Raw genomic sequence first — 19,937 nt, 5'->3', positions numbered from 1 at the left:
GGTAAGTGGAGTTGATTCCAAAAAGCTCTATTCTGGTCTCATCTGACCACATGACCTTCTCCTATGCCTCCTCTGGATCATCCAGATGGTCACTTGTGAACGTCAAACGGGCCTGGACATGTGCTGGCTTGAGCAGGGGGACCTTGCTGCCCTGCAGGATTTTAAACCATGACAGCATCATGTGTTACTAATGTAATCTTTGTGACTGTGGTGCCAGCTCTCTTCAGGTCATTGACCAGGTCCTCCTGTGTAGTTCTTAGCTTTCTCAGAATCATCCTTACCCCACAAAGTGAGATCTTGCATGGAATCCCAGACCGAGGGAGGTTGACAGCCATCTTGTGGTTTTTCCACTTTCTAATAAATAATCATAACAGTTGTTGTCTTCTACCAAGCTGCTTGCTGTTGTCCTGTAGTCCATCCCAGCCTTGTGCAGGTTTAGTTTTGTCCCTGGTGTACTTAGACAGCTCTTTAGTCTTGGCTATGGTGGACAGGTTGGAGTGTGATTGATTGTGTGAACAGGTGTCTTTTATACAGGTAACAAGTTCAAACAGGTGCAATTAATACAGGTAAAGAGAGCAGAATAATATGGCTTCTTAAAGAAAAATTAACAGGTCTGTGAGAGCCAGAATTCTTGCTGGTTGGTAGGGGATCAAATACTTATTTTATGCAATAAAATGCAAATTAATTATTTAAAAATCATACAGTGTGATTTTCTGGATTTTTTTTTATTCTGTCTCTCACAGTTGAAGTGTACCTACGATAAAAATGACAGACCTCAATATTCTTTGTTGGTGAGAAAACCTGCAAAACTGATAGGTTTTCAAATACTTATTTTCCCCACTGTATAAATAAGAGCAACACCCCCGCCTTCCTTCACATCACAAGGGATGTGACTAAACGTATATGCTGGTGGGCAGGCCTCATTTAAGGGGAGGACAGCTGTAGGTTTAAGCCAGGTTTCACATAACCCATATCTCTGGATGGAGCCGCACCTAATAAATCATATCTAAGTGATGACCCATAATTAGATAATTAATCAACAATGATTTTGAGGATAGTGAGCTTATGTTAATGAGACCCAGACTAAGGAACTCAGTGGGGTTGACAGTTGGACTGTTTGGATTTAGGGGTGATTCCAGAGTAGCATATACAGTAGTGTTCAGAATAATAGTAGTGCTATGTGACTAAAAAGATTAATCCAGGTTCTGAGTATATTTCTTGTTATATGGGAAACAAGGTACCCGTAGATTCAGTAGATTCTCACAAATCCAACAAGACCAAGCATTCATGATATGCACACTCTTAAGGCTATGAAATTGGGCTATTAGTAAAAAAAAAGTAGAAAAGGGGGTGTTCACAATAATAGTAGTGTGGCATTCAGTCAGTGAGTTCGTCAATTTTGTGGAACAAACAGGTGTGACGTCTCGCACCGTGGGAAGTCCTTAAAGCGACAGTATCACCTTAAAATCTCTCATCAGCCGTTAAAATTTTCACTGAAAACCAGCTTAATTTTTTTAACCGTGTCCACTTCGATGTGTCTCACAGGTTTAGAAAAAATTTTGATCAAACAAAGCGCCAGTCTCTCAGCAACTTCTCAGACAAAGGAATTCCGACAAGGGGCTGGACGACTCCTCCCACAAGGAGTGCTCACAGGCGAATGACGTCACCGACAGGCGTGGAAAAACTCACGCATGCGCACGAGGGTTCAAGCATGTCTGAGGTAAACACATATGAATGAAATCCATATAGTTTTTGAAAAAAATAAAAAGGACCTATACTTTATTGACAGCCCTCGTATTTTGTGGACTGATGAGAGTAAAATTGTTCTTTTTGGGTCCAAGGGCCGCAGACAGTTTGTGTGATGACTCCCAAACTCTGAATTCAAGCCACAGTTCACAGTGAAGACAGTGAAGCATGGTGATGCAAGCATCATGATATGGGCATGTTTCTCCTACTATAGTGTTGGGCCTATATATCGCATACCAGGTATCATGGATCAGTGTGGATATGTCAGAATACTTGAAGAGGTCATGTTGCCTTATGCTGAAGAGGACATACCCTTGAAATGGGTGTTTCAACAAAACAATGACCCCAAGCACACTAGTAAATGAGCAAAAGCTTGGTTCCAAACCAACAAAATTAATGCCTCGCAGATGTGAAAAAATCATGAAAAACTGTGGTTATACAACTAAATACTAGTTTAGTGATTCACAGGATTGCTAAAAAAGCAGTTTGAACATAATAGTTTTGGAGTTTGTAGCATCAACAGCAGATGCTACTATTATTGTGAACACCCCCTTTTCTACTTTTTTTTTTACTAATAGCCCAATTTCATAGCCTTAAGAGTGTGCATATCATGAATGCTTGGTCTTGTTGGATTTGTGAGAATCTACTGGTACCTTGTTTCCCTTGTAACAATAAGAAATATACTCAAAACTGGATTGTTTTTAGTCACATAGCACTACTATTATTCTGAACACTACTGTATAAGATGCCTAGAAGTTTACGTTTGAGACATTCCACGTGGGTTGTCAGTAGCAAACACAAAATGTTTTATATTGCTGGAACAGGCAATGGGCCATCCTCAATTTCAACATCATCCAATGTATTAAGTTTGCAAAGCATATCCCTCTATGATTTTTATGAACACGTCTGCGGAAGCAGGCCACAGTCTCAACTTGTTGAATTTCCCTCCCTGGCAGATAAACTGCACTATCACCATAGTGGATTTTCTGCACTAATTTCCCTCGCTAAGCTAATGGATTCACACCCACATTTGTCATAAGCCTTGCAGGGTCTCTAATCACCTGCTCCATGGCCTGCTGTAAATTCCTAATGTTACCCTCCCTGTAGAGCTCTATCTATGTTTGCAGACAAGATGTCAGCGCTTTCCCGAGCAGGGTGAAGGCCATCTGGCATCAGCAAGCCATGGCGGCCCCAGAACAAAGACCAGTTATCAATAAAGCTAAAGCCTTGCTGTCTACAAAACTGCACCAGCCACCTATTTAACGATGTCAGCCTGCTAAATGCCTCAACAGTACACCGGGAGGGGAGGGGACCAGAGACTATTAACTGATGCAGATACATCTTTCTGTCAAGGTTACAAGTCCTCTCTATGTCCATTTTTGTGACCTCGCAGTGCTTCATCCTGACATCATTGGCGCCGATGTGAATAACTATGTGACTGTATCTCATGTCATGTTCCTTTTTCTGTCTTCCCTTCTGCACCGTCAACACCCTAAGAAGGGATGCAATGTCGGGAGCTCTGGCCCCAGGGATACATTTAACATCAGCCGGCGTCTGTAACCTGACTTTGCGGGTGATAGAATGCCATATCACTTTCAGCAAATTTTGTCATCAAAATATTGACTTCAGATTTGTTACAAATATTTTTACAGCAGAAGGAAATTAATGTGATTTTTTTTGTTTTCCCCCTTTTCAGAGTTAGATGCGTCACAGCTACTGTGAATCAAGACAAAATAAATTTGCACAAACTCGCACCTGAACCAATCACAATGTTTTGCTGAAGCTAAAAGTTGCAGCGTTTGAAACAAAGCTAATGAGCTCGCTCGGCATTTCCTCGATGTTAGGTGTTCATTAGCTTGCTATGCATCAGCTTGAGGTTCATTAGCTCGCTCTGCACTAGATCACCGTTAGCCGTGCATTAGCTCGCTCTGCAGTAGATCACCGCTAGCCGTGCATTAGCTCGCTCTGCGTTAGATCACCGTTAGCTGTGCATTAGCTCGCTCTGTATCTTATCACCGTTAGCTGTGCATTAGATCGCTCTGTATCTTATCACCGTTAGCTGTGCATCAGATCACTGTTAGCTTGTGCATTAGATCGCTCTGCATCAGATCACTGTTAGCTGTGCATCAGATCACTGTTAGCTGTGACAGACAGCAGAGTCTGCACATGGTAGAATCCAAAATCTGACAGACTGAAAAAATTGACAGTTTCATGGGTGAAGTGTGTTGCCTCCCCTCTGTATATCCGAGTCACCACTTTCCAGTGAAAACTCAGATGCTCCGTTTTTGGATGCAGAAGCATTCGTTTCACTCCATCAGTCAGCCATCTGGATGTTTCTGCTTTTCCTAAAATGTATGTCACACGCGAGAAATGCTGAGGAAGATGTTTTCCAGAATTGCACCTGCTAACTCTCCGAGCGAGAGGAACAATTACCAATAAAATACATCAGCGCATGTGCGCAGATAGACTCGTAATCATGAATAATTTGATGTTATGTTGCTAACTGGGATCTTAAATAATGTGTGACATGTCCTTTAAAGTACAATTTGTACCACTGCTAGACAATTAATTTTCTAAATTTGAGGAGAAAAACAAAACGGTAATAAAAACAAAATGAAAGAACTTATTTAAAAATGTTATTTAGTCGCCATGCTGTAAAAATGCTTTCCATTAAAATCAGTTTGTTCTAAGATGAGAAGTACTTTTGCTGATTTTTATTATTTCCAAACCAATGCATCACTTTTTCACGGCAAAGTTAACGTCACAAAACCAACAGCACGTTGCTATGGCAACCCACCAGAGTTTCTGATCACGGCAACAAGTTTTTATTTGAACCAGAAATGGCAACAAAACTCTTAACTTGTGTTAATGCTGTCCTTTGTGTCCTGATGGGGGCGCTGTCATTCCATCTGTGCCACAAACTATAAAAATCAATTATTTTGCCTTTATTTGCAACAGCTCGAATCAAACATTAAAGATAGAAAATAAAATTTTGAATGTGTATTGTTAAGGCAGATGAAGAGGTCTGTAGCATTTGTGCCAAATTTTTTTTTTTTTTTTTAAGTACATTTTGTAGTTTCATCTTTCACACAGTAAAATTCTGAACTTTTGTTATTCAATTAAATGTTATTGCACTTTGTGATATTTCTTTTTTTTTATGATTTTTCTCGTGACTCAAACTTTCTTCTGTAAAGCAACATTTATTTTAATGTTAGACTGACGAGACAAACGACGTGGCGGCTCCTCAGTGATGATAACGGAAACAAAAGGCATGCAGAAGAAAACACTGACAGTATTTTCAGGCCACAAGTAGTTTTTCCTTTGAACAAATTATTTACAAAAGATAAAACATTTTTTTATGAAACTAAAGAGGAAAGAAATGATGCATGTTTTCCTTTTCTCCTGTGTTTGCACCAGCAGATGGCACTACAGTGACCGTTAATAACAGCAGAGAGACATTTTTTACATCCAGATGGGGGAAGGAGAGAGATATTGAATTTCAACTGTTAAAGAAACATGCACTAAAGAATAACTACATGGGTCTACTGTCAGATTTATCACCATGACGATTCGCACCACGTACAAATCAATGTGTGAAAATCATGATTATTTGTTTTATTTTTTATTGGACCAGAGGTTTGACTCCGGGTTTGAAAAATTCAACTTGTTTGTGAACTTAATGACGATTATTGCACAAACATCCGCATCACAGAGGAAAAGGCCACCGATGGCCGCGGCTTCATAATGGAATATACCGTAAACAATACATAAACCATCAAAATTCTGACAAGCTTCTGTAAACTAATTTTCTTTCTCTCAAAATAAAAAATAAATTCCCAGCACGTTTCAGGAGTCAAATTGTCTAAACATTTGATGAAAAATGTACCAGAGTTTAAAAAAAAAAAAAAAAGTAAAAGAAACAAGATCTGAACTTCAGGTATGTTTATTAAAAATAATAACAATAAAAAAGTTGAACTCTGACATTTTTGAAGATTTTTGTTTTCTGGACCTTATGCACATTAAAGAAATAATAAAAATAAAACAGGATCATTTGTGTTTGTGACCACAGAAAAGAAGTGTTTGATGGGCTGTTTCTACATTTCACAGCAGAAGGTCAGAGGTCACATGGGGTCAACGGGACAGCAGCGGGAGGTCACTGGAGTTCATGATGAGGCTGGAGTCCAAGTTCAGACTCTCTGAGGAAACAAGAAGAATTAAAAAAAAAAAAAAGCTTCACGGAAACTCCTCGAATTCTGTTTCCAAGAACAGTTTGTTGTGTTGGAGTTTTGTTTGGATGAGTGACTCCTCGTCCATTTGTCTGCTGACATCATTAATCCACCGCACCGACATTTCCAATGACTCATTTTAAATCTTTACTGTGGTGTTGCCCATGGGGATCCATGGGCTCTAGATTGGGTCATGTTTATAATATAGGTAGGTGACATTTTTCAAGCCTGGGGAAGACCCAGGACATGCTGGAGTGACTACATCTCTCGGCTGGCTTGGGAACGCCTTGGGGTTCCCCCAGAGGAACTGGGGGAGGTGTGTGTGGATCGGGAGGTCTGGGCGGCTTTGCTTGAGCTGCTGCCCCCGCGACCCGACTCCGGATAAAGCGGAAGAAAATGGATGGATGGACGGACATTTTTCAAGCGTGGTAATAAATTATGCAAAATTTCTACAATAAGTTGGAATGGTATGTAAGTCCAGAATGTTTTTAGAACCTTAGACCTCAACAATTTTTAGAAGAGGCACTCAACCCTTTTATTTCCTGTTAATTACATAATTTTTTAAAATGTTAATTTAAATGTTAATTTATTTATAAACTGTTTAGGTTCTTTGTTTCATATACACACACTATTATTATCGTTATTATATTTTTACTTCTATTTTGTCATTTGATTTTTAAATGGACCACAATGGAAATAAGTGTTTTCACTTTCTTGTATCATCCATGTATTTTAACATATTTCCAATTACATTATGTACTTACACTGTACTTACTAAAAATGATGCACACATGCATTTAATACAGTAAAACTCGCATATAATGGATTCAAGTGGACCAAGGAATTTTGTCCGTTGTATTTGAAATCCACTCGAAGTAGAAAACGGACAAAATCAGCTCTATGTATAAAACAGAAAAAAAAAAAGATTAAAAACCTAACCTTGAAGTGGGATCTGCCTCATTTAATGAATGAGTCAAAACGTCATCTGAAAATAAATAAATAAATAAATGCCTGCCTTAAATAAGCGCCGGACATTATGTGCATTAAAAAGATCAACATTTGGTTGAGTCCCTGTTTTTTCTCAGTCCACTGCGGAGTGGTATCTTAAAATCATATAGCATGAATTACGCTTCTAGAACTCCGTAACTCAATGACATCCTGTGAGTGTGGCCCCTTTAAAGTTCTCTGTTGCAGGAACAGCAGCTTTTTCTATACTGATTTGTCCCTCAACGAGCTCCACTTCATACAATCATCATCGTCCTCCAAACCAATGGTACGGTCCACAAAATTTGAGCGTCTTTGTAGTTTTTCAACTCTGTCATATTTGTGGACTTTTCTGCCAAACATATTTGATCCATGATCGAAATGTAATCAGCGGGCGCACTGCAAAAACTATAAAGATATGACGGTTGAGGAAGGAGTTAAATGGGAAAAGTGACCAATCACAGTCCTCTGCAGTCTCAGTCATTTAGCAGGTGTGTCAGACTACCATTGATTCACCCAGTAGCGAACCGGGGGAAGCATTTCTTCATGACACATTGGGGGGGGGGGGGGGGGGGCACGAGCAATTAAAAAAATGACAATAATCTGCACCACAAAGCAGTTTTCTATTATCGATCATATGATCAAAAAGGCTCCAGGACCTGATGCTGTCTCCCCCCTCATGTCTGACAGCCTGTGCTGATCAGTTTCCCCCCCATTTTCAACAGATCTCTGGAGCTGTTTGAGGTCCCCTCCTGCTTCAAATGCTTCCATAACATGACTAAATGACTACAGGCCCGTCGCCCTGACATCTGTAGTCATGAAGTCTTTTGAATGGCTGGTGTTGAGCCACCTGAAGGACATCACAGGACCCCTGCTGGATCCCTGCACTTTGCCTACCGGCCAGTCAGGTCTATTGAGGATGCAGTCAACATGGGTCTGCATTACATCCTGCAGCACCTGGACTCTGCAGGTACGTACATGAGGATCCTGTTCATGGACTTCACCTCAGCGTCAACACCATCATCCCCAACATTCCAAGCGTTGGGCTTGAGACTAGAGGATGCTCAGTTCAAATCCCAGCCTGACAGGAAAATCACTAAGGGCTCTTGGGTAAGGTCTTTAATCCCCTAGTTGCTCCTGGTGTTTAGCGAGTACCTTGTATGGCAGCAGCCTGACATCAGGGTGAACGTGAGGCATTATTGTTAAGAGCTTTGAGCACCTGCTGCAGATGGAAAAGCGCTATATAAATGGAGTCCATTTAACATTCTCCACAAAAAAAAAAAAAAAAAAAAAAAAAAAAAAAACCCTCTCCAACCTCTCTGTGCCAGCTCCCACCTGTCAGTGGATCTCCAACTTCCTGGGGAGCATCACATCCAGCACATGGACAACCAGCACTGGTGCCCCTCAGGGCTGTGTGCTCTCCCCACTGCTCTTCTCCCTCTACACAAACAACTGCACCGCAGCTCATGAGGTCTGCGGATGACGCCACCATCACTGGACTCATCCAGGGTGGTGATGAGGCTGCAGACAGACAGGAGGTGGAACAGTTGGTCCTCTGATGTGGTCAGAACAACCTGGAGCTGAACCTACTCAAGACTGTGGAGATGATAGAAGACTTCAGGAGGAACCCAGCATCACTTCCCCTTTCCAGCCACAACACTGTGCCTACTGTGTACCCTTTCCAGTTCCTGGGATCCACCATCTCCCAAAATCTGAAGTGGACCTGCCACATTGACTCCATGAGAAAAAAGGCACAGCAGAGGATGTACTTCCTCAGACAGCTCAGGAAGTTCAACCTGCCCCAGGAACAGCTCATTATCTTCTACACATCCATCATCCAGTCTGTCCTGTTTGGTTCCTGTTTCTCCATCTCTGTTTGGTTTCTCTCTGCCTCCAAACATGACAGACACAGACTTCAACCAACTGTCAGGTCTACAGAGAAGAAAAAAAAAAAAAAAAAAAAAAAAAATCAGAGCCAGTCTGCCCTCCATCCAGGACTTGTAATTAGTCCTGGATGGAGGGCAAATCAATCAATCTATCTTTGTTAGTTGGCTATGTACCACAGGCTTTTAAGGTGGCAGTAATTAAACCATTACTTAAAAAGCCATCACTTGACCCAGCTATCTTAGCTAATTATAGGCCAATCTCCAACCTTCCTTTTCTCTCAAAAATTCTTGAAAGGGTAGTTGTAAAACAGCTAACTGATCATCTGCAGAGGAATGGTCTATTTGAAGAGTTTCAGTCAGGTTTTAGAATTCATCATAGTACAGAAACAGCATTAGTGAAGGTTACAAATGATCTTCTTATGGCCTCGGACATCTCTGTGCTTGTTCTGTTAGACCTCAGTGCTGCTTTTGATACTGTTGACCATAACATTTTATTACAGAGATTAGAGCATGCTATAGGTATTAAAGGCACTGCGCTGCGGTGGTTTGAATCATATTTGTCTAATAGATTACAATTTGTTCATGTAAATGGGGAATCTTCTTCACAGACTAAAGTTAATTATGGAGTTCCACAAGGTTCTGTGCTAGGACCAATTTTATTCACTTTATACATGCTTCCCTTAGGTAGTATTATTAGACGGTATTGCTTAAATTTTCATTGTTACGCAGATGATACCCAGCTTTATCTATCCATGAAGCCAGAGGACACACACCAATTAGCTAAACTGCAGGATTGTCTTACAGACATAAAGACATGGATGATCTCTAATTTCCTGCTTTTAAACTCAGATAAAACTGAAGTTATTGTACTTGGCCCCACAAATCTTAGAAACATGGTGTCTAACCAGATCCTTACTCTGGATGGCATTACCCTGACCTCTAGTAATACTGTGAGAAATCTTGGAGTCATTTTTGATCAGGATATGTCATTCAAAGCGCATATTAAACAAATATGTAGGACTGCTTTTTTGCATTTACGCAATATCTCTAAAATTAGAAAGGTCTTGTCTCAGAGTGATGCTGAAAAACTAATTCATGCATTTATTTCCTCTAGGCTGGACTATTGTAATTCATTATTATCAGGTTGTTGTAAAAGTTCCCTAAAAAGCCTTCAGTTAATTCAAAATGCTGCAGCTAGAGTACTGACCGGGACTAGAAGGAGAGAGCATATCTCACCCATATTGGCCTCTCTTCATTGGCTTCCTGTTAATTCTAGAATAGAATTTAAAATTCTTCTTCTTACTTATAAGGTTTTGAATAATCAGGTCCCATCTTATCTTAGGGACCTCGTAGTACCATATCACCCCAATAGAGCGCTTCGCTCTCAGACTGCAGGCTTACTTGTAGTTCCTAGGGTTTGTAAGAGTAGAATGGGAGGCAGAGCCTTCAGCTTTCAGGCTCCTCTCCTGTGGAACCAGCTCCCAATTCAGATCAGGGAGACAGACACCCTCTCTACTTTTAAGATTAGGCTTAAAACTTTCCTTTTTGCTAAAGCTTATAGTTAGGGCTGGATCAGGTGACCCTGAACCATCCCTTAGTTATGCTGCTATAGACGTAGACTGCTGGGGGGTTCCCATGATGCACTGTTTCTTTCTCTTTTTGCTCTGTATGCACCACTCTGCATTTAATCATTAGTGATCGATCTCTGCTCCCCTCCACAGCATGTCTTTTTCCTGGTTCTCTCCCTCAGCCCCAACCAGTCCCAGCAGAAGACTGCCCCTCCCTGAGCCTGGTTCTGCTGGAGGTTTCTTCCTGTTAAAAGGGAGTTTTTCCTTCCCACTGTAGCCAAGTGCTTGCTCACAGGGGGTCGTTTTGACCGTTGGGCTTTTTCATAATTATTGTATGGCCTTGCTTTACAATATAAAGCACCTTGGGGCAACTGTTTGTTGTGATTTGACGCTATATAAAAAAAAAACAAATTGATTGAATTGAAATTGATTGATTGGGCTAAAGTCAATTACACCTTAATTTACTTCCAAATAATGCACATCTTATTCCGGCACGTTTTTATGAATTGTGTGAAATGACTAATAAAAAAATAGGTGATACAAAATGATTATGTGGTCACCCAGGGGTCAGTGGTTTAGTCTTGACTTCTGGTCACGAGTGCGGGGTGGGGGGGCAGAGATGGGAAATCTGTTGATTGTCAGATTTCAGATTCAGATTTCAGAATCAAAATCACTTGACAGCAGCAGGATTCACTTATCTCCATCTATAACCACAGAGTCGTGAGGAAAGCCACACAGATCTCCACAGACCCCACTCACACTCTGCACCAGCACTACACCTTTTTACCATCAGGTCGTAGGTTCAGGTCCCTGCCTTTTAGGACTAAGAGGGCCACCTCCAGTTTTCTGCCCACCTCGATCCGCCTGATGAACAGCAGCTAATGTGACTAGTTTTTTTGAGCAGGCTGTACTTGGCTTTTATTGGCTTGTGTAATTATATTTATTAAGTGTTGATGAAGTGTTGATTTTTATGGAGTTTTATTATGCATGAAATGTGTGTTTCTGCTCGTGCTGGCGCTCTGTCTGCAAAGGAAGTTCCTAACGGATAAATAAAGTTATTTTTGATTTTTGATTTGTCAGTTGCCAAATAAATTTTAATTTCCATGACATTTTCCTTAAAAACAGTTTTTGTGGTTCTGATTCTGACCTTGGTCAAAGTTGAGCTTCTTGTTGGACGAGCCGTCCCCGAGTCCTTCGATGTCAACCAGGTCACTGTTGACGTCCGAGTCATTCAGCGCGCTCAGTGTCACGTCTGTGGTGGGAAACAAGGACTGTGCTATCTGCATGTCCTCATCTGACCAGCAGATGGCGTCTCCCTTTCATTTTGACCTTACCTGCAGTCTTCTGCTTCTTAATGGGCGGGGCTAAAGATGGACTGCTCTGCATCCCCGTTGCCACGGTGACCTGCGACGTCGGCACCGAGATCACGACGGGAGAGGCGGGCGCCGGAGCCGGTGTCACGGCAACAGCTGTCTTTTTGAAGGTCTTCTTCTGGGACTCTGTTGAAATTGGGATTCTGCTGTCCTCGTACAACTTCCTCTTCACCGTGCTCTTTATCTGAGCGCTGCTAGGAAAATGCAGAGAAAAGAATTATGGGATATCAAAACCCAGCCAAGGCGAAACAGCACACCATCAAATGCGTATCGGAACAGAAGTGACTCACATGGTGCGCTCTTTGATCACGGTGCTGATGTTGTTGAGGTCGTCTCCGAATCGCCGCACTGCAAGCCGCAGCATCTCGATTTCCGTCTCTGTCCATTTGGCTCTGAGGACAGAGACAAATGAGTCACTTAAAGCTGAAAGGGAATCATTCTTTGGACTCTGCTGCATTTACATCCGGCCACCACCAGGTGGCACCACCGCTGACAGAGTAACAGAGACAGAAACTGTGTTCACACCGAAATGCAAAAAAAAAAAAAAAAAAAAACTTAAAACTTAGAATCAGGCTGAATTTTATTTTATTGTACATTTTACAAAACATTTGAAAAACACGTTTTGCATAGTTACCATAGTAACTGTTTCCAACTATCTAAAGTAATTCCAGAATTAAGATTTTTTTTGTTTTTTTGTGAAGTAAATAATTTTTTTGGTTTAAGAGAAGCCGGTAAAAAACAGACAGGTTTATCTGCTAATATGGTAATATCGGTTTTCAGGCGTTTGTGAACTCACCCTGCAGGACTGGAGTCAGAGACCGGATGCAGCTGCATGGTCAGCTCGCCCAGCTTTGAGAACGCTGCTCCGGCTGCTGAGAAAATCTCCCCCACCTGTTCAGCAAGGCATTGTGGGAAATGACATTTGTTAGCGTGATGTAAAAATGAGCAGCCAGTCCGCTCCACATGCGTTTAGGTCCTGGTTCATACTCGGATGGGACCTGAAAACCTGCTCCAGTCCAGAGCGCTCTTGAGATTAGACCGGGGTGAGGGTTCATCTTTCAGCAGGACAATGACCCAAAGCACACAGCCAAGATATCAAAGAAGTGGCTTCAGGACGACTCTGTGAATATCCCTCAGTGGTCCAGCCAGAGCCCGGACCTGAATCCCACTGAACATCTCTGGAGAGATCTGAAAATGTCTGTGCACCAACACTCCCCATCAAACCTGATGGAGGTTGAGAGGTGCTACAAAGAGGAATGGACCAAACTGCCCAAAAATAGGTGCACCAAGCTTGTGGCATCATATTCAGGAAGACTTGAGGCTGTAATTGCTGCCAAAGGTGCATCAACAAAGTACTGAACAAAGGCTGTGAATACTTATGGACGACCCCAATTCCAATGAAGTTGGGACATTGTGTAAAATGTAATAAAAACAGAATACAGTGATTTTCAAATCCTCTTCAACCTATATTCAATTGAATAGACCACAAAGACAAGATATTTAATGTTCAAACAGATAAACTTTGTTTTTCTGCAAATATTTACTAATTTTGAAATGGATGCCTGCAACATGTTTCAAAAAAGCTGGGACAGTGGTATGTTTACCACTGTGTTACATCACCTTTCCTTCTAACAACACTCAATAAGCATTTTGGAACTGAGGACACTAATTGTTGAAGCTTTGTAGGTGGAATTCTTTCCTATTCTTGCTAGATGTACGACTTCAGTTGTTCAACAGTCCGGGGTCTCTGTTGTCGTATTTTGCGCTTCATAATGCGCCACACATTTTCAATGGGTGACAGGTCTGGACTGCAGGCAGGCCAGTCTACTACCCGTACCTTTATACTACGAAGCCACGCTGTTGTAACACGTGCAGAATGTGGCTTGGCATTGTCTTGCTGAAATAAGCAGGGACGTCCCTGAAAAAGACGTTGCTTGGATGGCAGCATGTGTTGCTCCAAAACCCGGATGTACCGTAGAACTATACTATGTCAGTATGCTAGCCATATGAAAGGGAAAATAAGTGCGTCTTAAGTCTGGACTTGAAAGTCTCCACAGAATCTGACTTTTATTGACGCAGGGAGATCATTCCACAGAACAGGGGCACGATAAGAGAAAGATCTGTGACCTGGCAAACCAGAAAACAGAACATTGCAGTAGTCCAATCTAGAAAAGATAAACGCATTAATCAGGGTCTCAGCATCAGCGATAGACAGGATGGGACGAATCTTCGCTATATTTCGGAGGTGGAAGAAAGCAGTCCCCGTAATATTTTTAATGTGGAGATCAAAGGACAATGTAGGATCAAAAATTATGCCAAGGTTCCTCAGTTTGTCAGTGTGATGTATGACACACCAGCCTAGGCTAAGTGTTAACTGGTCAAACTGATGCCAATGTCTCACTGGACCAAGAACCGTCATTTCAGTCTTATCAGTGTTTAAAAGTAGGACATCCAGCAGACATCCAGCTTTTCACTGATGCAAGACAATCTTCTAAGGATTTTATGTGGATGAGATTACCAGCAGTTATCGGCATGTATAACCGAGTATCATCAGCATGGCAGTGAAAGGTAATCCCAAAATGCCGGAATATCTGCCCAAGGGGTGCTATATAAAGGGAGAAAAGCAGGGGGCCTAAGATAAACCCCTGTAGAACCCCAAATTTCATGTCACTAAGGTTAGAGGTAGTGTTACTGTACAAAACACAGTGAGAACGACTGGTCAGGTATGATGTCAACCATGCAAGGGCACTCCCTGTAATCCCAAAGTACTTTTGCAGCCTGTTGAGTAGAATATGATGATCCATGGTATCAAATGCAGCACTGAGATCTAACAGCACCAGAACCGTAGTGGTGTCCGAATACATTGTAAAAAGATCATTCACCACTTTAGTGAGAGTCGTCTCTGTGGAATGATATTTTTTAAAAGCAGACTGCAGTGGCTCAAAGAGATTATTCTCAGTAAGATAGTCTACGAGCTGCCGTGAAACCACTTTTTCCAGAATTTTACAGCAACATGATAGATTTGATACCGACCGATAGTTTTTCAATCACTGCAGATTTCAAACATTTAGGAACAGATCCAGAAGTTAAAGATTAATCATTTCCAGCACAGTTGGCCCAAGAGTGGGCCACAGGTCCTTAAACAGTTTTGTTGGTATAGGATCAAATAAACAGGTTTTTTTTTTTTTTTTGACGTTACGAGTTTCATCAGTATGCCTAGTGAGATACTATCAAATTCTGTAAATCTAGTTAATACCTCAGTAGTGGCGTCCACCTCAATAGCAGGGTGTAGTGGCTGGGTTAAGGCATGCTGGGATATGTTTAACCTCATGTCTTCTATAGGGCTGCCACAAAGGACTATTTTGATAGTTGACTAGTCAAAGATTATTTTTGCGATTAGTCGACTAGTCGGATCATATGTAATTTCCTAAAATTAAGGCCTGCAGCATTTTCAGAGAAATGTCAATGGATGAAAACATGAACATTTCCAAAACAGTCACTATTTCTTCGACTTCATTTATATCAGTCATTCAGAAATACAAACAGGGTGGTACTTTATTGTAAATCTGTGTCAGGTAGGCAGTTCTGAAAAACTAAATGTCCATGCTGGAAGAAGACAAGTGAGGGAAGCCACCAAGACACAACTCTGGTAGAACTTTTGGCTTCTGTGAGTGGAGAAACTGGGAATAGTGCAACATTGTTATTTTTATCTTCATTTTACAAACAGTCCCAACGTTTTCTGATGCATGGTTGTTTTTGTTGCATTTCTGAAATTACAGAACTGCTGTAAAGAAAAGTGTGAACATTTTATTCCGTTTTAAAACTACGTAGAACTGATGTAAACACCAAACTCTTATAAAGAAAGAAAAAATACATGAACATGTGCAGGTAAACTTTGATATAAACTGAACAATGCAGGCTGACTTGACTCCCATTATTTTTTGTATAAATAAATCAGAATAAGAGGAAACTCACTTTGAAATGAATAAAACATATAGCTGCAGCTTATAATAGCTTTGAAAAATAACAGAAATCAGTAGCTTAAATTTTTATTCTGACTCCAGTTCATTTTAGTGTGATGAAATCATTTTTTTCTTCTCTTCAGTCACGTTTTGTGCTTGAACACTACATTAAGCTCAAGATTGAACAAACAAATACCTCTGGAAAATAACAGCTGTTAAAGTTCAGAGTTCTCACCTGCTTTTTGTGATCTGTGCCTCTGAACATCACTGCACAGCTTCTCCACAGCAAGGTTTTTATTTTTAACCCGTGTATGCATAATTTTTTGCTCAGTTCATTTATATATTCTTATTTTTTCAGGATAATCGTTTATTTCATCTCATGATCTCATAAATTCAGTATACGACACGCACATGGTGTGAACAGGACAATGCCATCAGAACCGTACGGGTAGAGAAAGTGGAGAGAGAAGTAAAGGCAGCGCCATGTTTTTTTTTTTGTTGTTTTTTTTTTACATGTTCACTTGGGTTAAAACCCTCTCTCTCTGCTCCGCGCTCACTGTCTCATGTGCACTGATGGTTCTCTGCAGAATGCAATGTCTCGTGCCTCCGGAATCTCCCTCCCCCACCCGCTCCCTCCCTCCCTCACAGTCTGCAGCCAGTTGACTCTGCATGCGTGTGCACGCACACACACACACACACACACACACGCACGCACGCACGCACGCACGCACACAGCTCCTTCGGTAAACTGTGCATTTTAGACGGCTTTGAACAAGACGGCCACTGTTTTAATCGGCCATCTTTTTCAAAATATGAATGTCCAAATGACAGCAGGATGGCTCGCTGCCTAAACCTATGAATTGAGAGAAAAACAAAGACTTAAATAAACAAATAAAATAAACAACTCGTCAACAACTAAATTAGTTGTCGACAGTATGACTAGTTGACTAGTCATGGCAGCCCCCGTCTTCTATTTTCTTCTCAAAGTAATCTGGGAAAGTTCTCCAGATTCTCTGAATCTTCTGATTATATTATGGATTGTAGATGATGGAATCCCTAAATTCCTTGCAATCAAACATTGAGAACGGTAACAGCAGGTGGACGTAGTGGTGGACATTTCAACAAAGCTGGGACAGTGGCAACAAAAGACTGGGAAAGTTGATGAATGCTCAAAGAACACCTGTTTGGAACATTCCACAGATGAACAGGTTAATTGTAAACAGGTGAGTGCCCTTAGTTCCCAAATGCTTATTGAGTGTTGTTAGAAGGAAAGGTGATGTAACAGTGGTAAACATACCAGTCACAGCTGTTTTTGAAATGTGTTGCAGGCATCCATATCAAAATTAGCAAATATTTGCACAAAAATAATAAAGTTTATCAGTTTGAACATTAAATATCTTGTCTTTGTGGTGTATTCAATTGAATATAGATTGAAGAGGATTTGCAAATCATTGTGTTCTGTTTTTAATTTACATTTTACACAATGTCCCAGCTTCATTGGAACTGGGGTTGTATATCTATATTTCTACACTGCCTTGAAATAATAATTATATTGCATTTGTCCTCTGAAAATGATATTAAACTTATATTAAAAAACAGCTGTAATTTCAAATGAGTTCATTTTGATATTTTTATTAAACTTCTACAGGACCATCTGGATTGTTTTGTTTTGTCCAAATACTTCTGGACCAAATCTAGTCTAATTAAACTTGCTCTCCATTACAGCCAACGGGTTTGCAGAATTCCTGAAAATTTCTACGTCCACCTACTGATCCCGTTTATGTCCAACAATCCGGAACCCAATCAGGTTTCTGATCACTAAAAGTCAGCATTTTGTAATGATCCAGATTAATCCAGAATCATGTCTGAATCTAAACAAAAGTCACAAATACAACAAAATTATTTTTACAGATTTTTTTTATTCATTTATTTTATTTTTTACTTCCTATTGCAGTTCTGAATTTTTTGGCAAAAAACAAACAAAACAAACATCAGGTTTGACCCCTTTGAGGTCAAGTCCACCTGTCAACCTTTCAGGATAGAAAGGTGTTTCTTGACAAATACATAAAACCTCAAATCTGCTGGAAAACAGAAAATAAACGTGTTTATTTAAACAGCAGCTTTCAGGTTCTTGCTCAAAGGCTCTTGGGGAGAATTAAACCGCAGCCTTCACCACCCCAAAGATATTGTTTTACTACAAATTCATCATCAGTTCCAGAATGAAACATGAATATTCTTCATCTTTCACGTAAAAACAGAAACAAACTCCAAACTTCAGAAGTAAAAACCTCAACTTTAAATTAATTTAATTTACAGACGTTTTTTTTTTTTAAATCATCGAACTCCAAAATTACATGATCAAATTCCTAACGTTTTCACAAGATCAAAAAACAAAAATAATCGACAGATAAAATATTAATTTCAGATTTTAATTAAAAACTTTTAAAATAATTTCAGACTGAATTTTCTAAAGATTAATTTTTATCTGAAACTTTGAATAAAAACTCGCCTTTGACACATTATGTTCCAGCCGAATTTACCCCAAACAGCCGTTAATTTAGTACAAATTGTAGTTTGAACCGTTTTCCTCATTTTAGTTTGTATCATCAGAAAAACGATAAAATCGTGACGTTTTGAGCCGAGTTCGGTTTGACTCACAAAACATAATTTCACACAAACCGCTCCTGTAAGATTGTAACAAAGTAGCAAACTGACCTTCGCAGAGGCTGACGTCATCCCAAAACACAAACCGAACGGTTTTATTTCAGATTATTTATCGAAAACAGCAGCTCGCAGATTAGCTGTTATCTTGTGTCGCCGCTGAATGACGACACGTCGCCAGCCAGCGCCGAGCCGCCATGTTGCCACTCCCTCCGCTCCAGCAAGTTTATGATTTATTACATTTATCTTCAATTCGTTTTAATCCAACGTCAGATACTTTTCACACCCATAATAATTGTTATTTCACATTCGGGTGTGTTACATGGAAACTCAAAACGCAAGACCTGACAGATTCCTTAAAAAGTAGTAAAACCTTGTTAAGATCATCACAAAATTCAAAGTTCGATTCCTCAAACAGTTTTTTAACCGAACCTGAAAACAACAAGGGTCTCCGGACTCCCTCTGGACAGGACGCCAGTCCATCACATGTTCCTTCTCTGGGTGGACTGAGACCGTCCAGGTGAAGTTTATTGTCCAAGGACACAGACGGGGTGTGCGCCACCAGGAATCAAACCCAGGTCTGCATGCTGGCAGTCCAAGTCTTGATCCCACTGATCCACCTGCTCTGTGTTGTTTTAACTCATCGACAGAAGAAGAAGAAGAAGACGACTGCGGTAACAAAATCTTGAGCGTTGGATTTTTCACTCCATAATGGATGTAAAACGGACGGAAAAACGGTGCCTCTTTGCGTTTTCTTTCAGCGGACTTTGAGATGAACCTTGAACCTTCAAACCACATGGACAACTGGGTCGAGGCTGAATACACAGACTGATGTACCATATCATGTTCCAAAACAAGTCAAGCTTACAACAAAGCGTCAGATCATTGGAAACTAGTTTGAGAAGTTAGCGCCTCTCTGGGAAGATTCTTTATGAATACGGGACATGGATTATTTTAAATTTCAGGATTATTTCAGAGGTAGTCTGTCAGACTTGGTCTCTAACCAGTGTCCTAAGGTGCGGACCGGACTCTTTGGTCCCAGGTCTCTGTGGAGGATCTTTGGGTCCTGCTAGAATGACTTTGTGTCCAATGAACAGTTACTTAGTGAGACTCAGATGAGGAGGATCACTGACACTTTGAGGGAACATCAGACACCACATTTAATCCATGTGGGGAGTTTCTCAGTGTGGAGGAGCCCAGAGACTGCAGAAGGTCAAAGACACGCCCACCTTTCACTTGACTGGTAGATGGTTAGTTCAGAGACACGGGGATGGCCCAGGTGTCTTTCTGGATGGTTGGCATCCAGGATCCAAGGTGGTTCTGTGGTAAAAGTGTAGCATTAAAAATAAGAAAAAAAAGACACCTGATCTCTTAATTATTAGAACTGGAACTCATAATTACAAGATAAGGTCATCCACAGCTGGACTCATAAACAACGTCAGAGGACCTGCACTGAATGTTCTGTACATCTGGACGCCAATCACCTGTTTTTGCACTGTCCAGTCTCATTAGGTTATATTTATTTAACAGT

General features: G+C 40.7%; 2 protein-coding genes across 2 annotated transcripts in view; one reads left to right on the top strand and one right to left on the bottom strand.

Moving 5' to 3' along the window:
- Window positions 1-505: 505 nt before the first annotated feature.
- rnasekb (ribonuclease, RNase K b) overlaps window positions 506-19,937 on the top strand; it is a 28,583-nt gene continuing 9,151 nt past the window's right edge. Inside the window, exons 1-2 of the mRNA XM_034177602.1 lie at window positions 506-511; window positions 18,384-18,392. The gene's annotated coding sequence lies outside the window, so the exon portion shown is untranslated. The remainder of the gene's footprint in view (window positions 512-18,383; window positions 18,393-19,937) is intronic.
- On the bottom strand, window positions 5,850-18,608 carry LOC117516756 (chromatin complexes subunit BAP18-like). The gene is made up of 6 exons (XM_034177601.1): window positions 18,461-18,608; window positions 12,580-12,674; window positions 12,074-12,175; window positions 11,745-11,974; window positions 11,558-11,662; window positions 5,850-5,942 (listed from the first exon to the last, which is right to left on the bottom strand). Exons 1-6 carry the CDS (start codon window positions 18,479-18,481, stop codon window positions 5,878-5,880), a joined length of 618 nt encoding a protein of 205 aa, XP_034033492.1. The 5' UTR covers window positions 18,482-18,608; the 3' UTR covers window positions 5,850-5,877.

Source organism: Thalassophryne amazonica, chromosome 9 (assembly GCF_902500255.1).
Source record: "Thalassophryne amazonica chromosome 9, fThaAma1.1, whole genome shotgun sequence".
NCBI lineage: Eukaryota > Metazoa > Chordata > Actinopteri > Batrachoidiformes > Batrachoididae > Thalassophryne > Thalassophryne amazonica.
The sequence above is the reverse complement of the archived record's forward strand: the minus strand, read 5'-3'. Positions and strand labels throughout refer to the sequence as shown.

Coding starts and splice junctions, on each gene's coding strand:
- LOC117516756 (XM_034177601.1), bottom strand. CDS start 18,481: ATGACGTCAGCCTCTGCGAAG. Junction 12,675..18,460: donor TGACGTCAGCCTCTGCGAAG/GTCAGTTTGCTA, acceptor CTTGCTGAACAG/GTGGGGGAGATTTTCTCAGC. Junction 11,663..11,744: donor TAAGAAGCAGAAGACTGCAG/GTAAGGTCAAAA, acceptor TTCCCACCACAG/ACGTGACACTGAGCGCGCTG.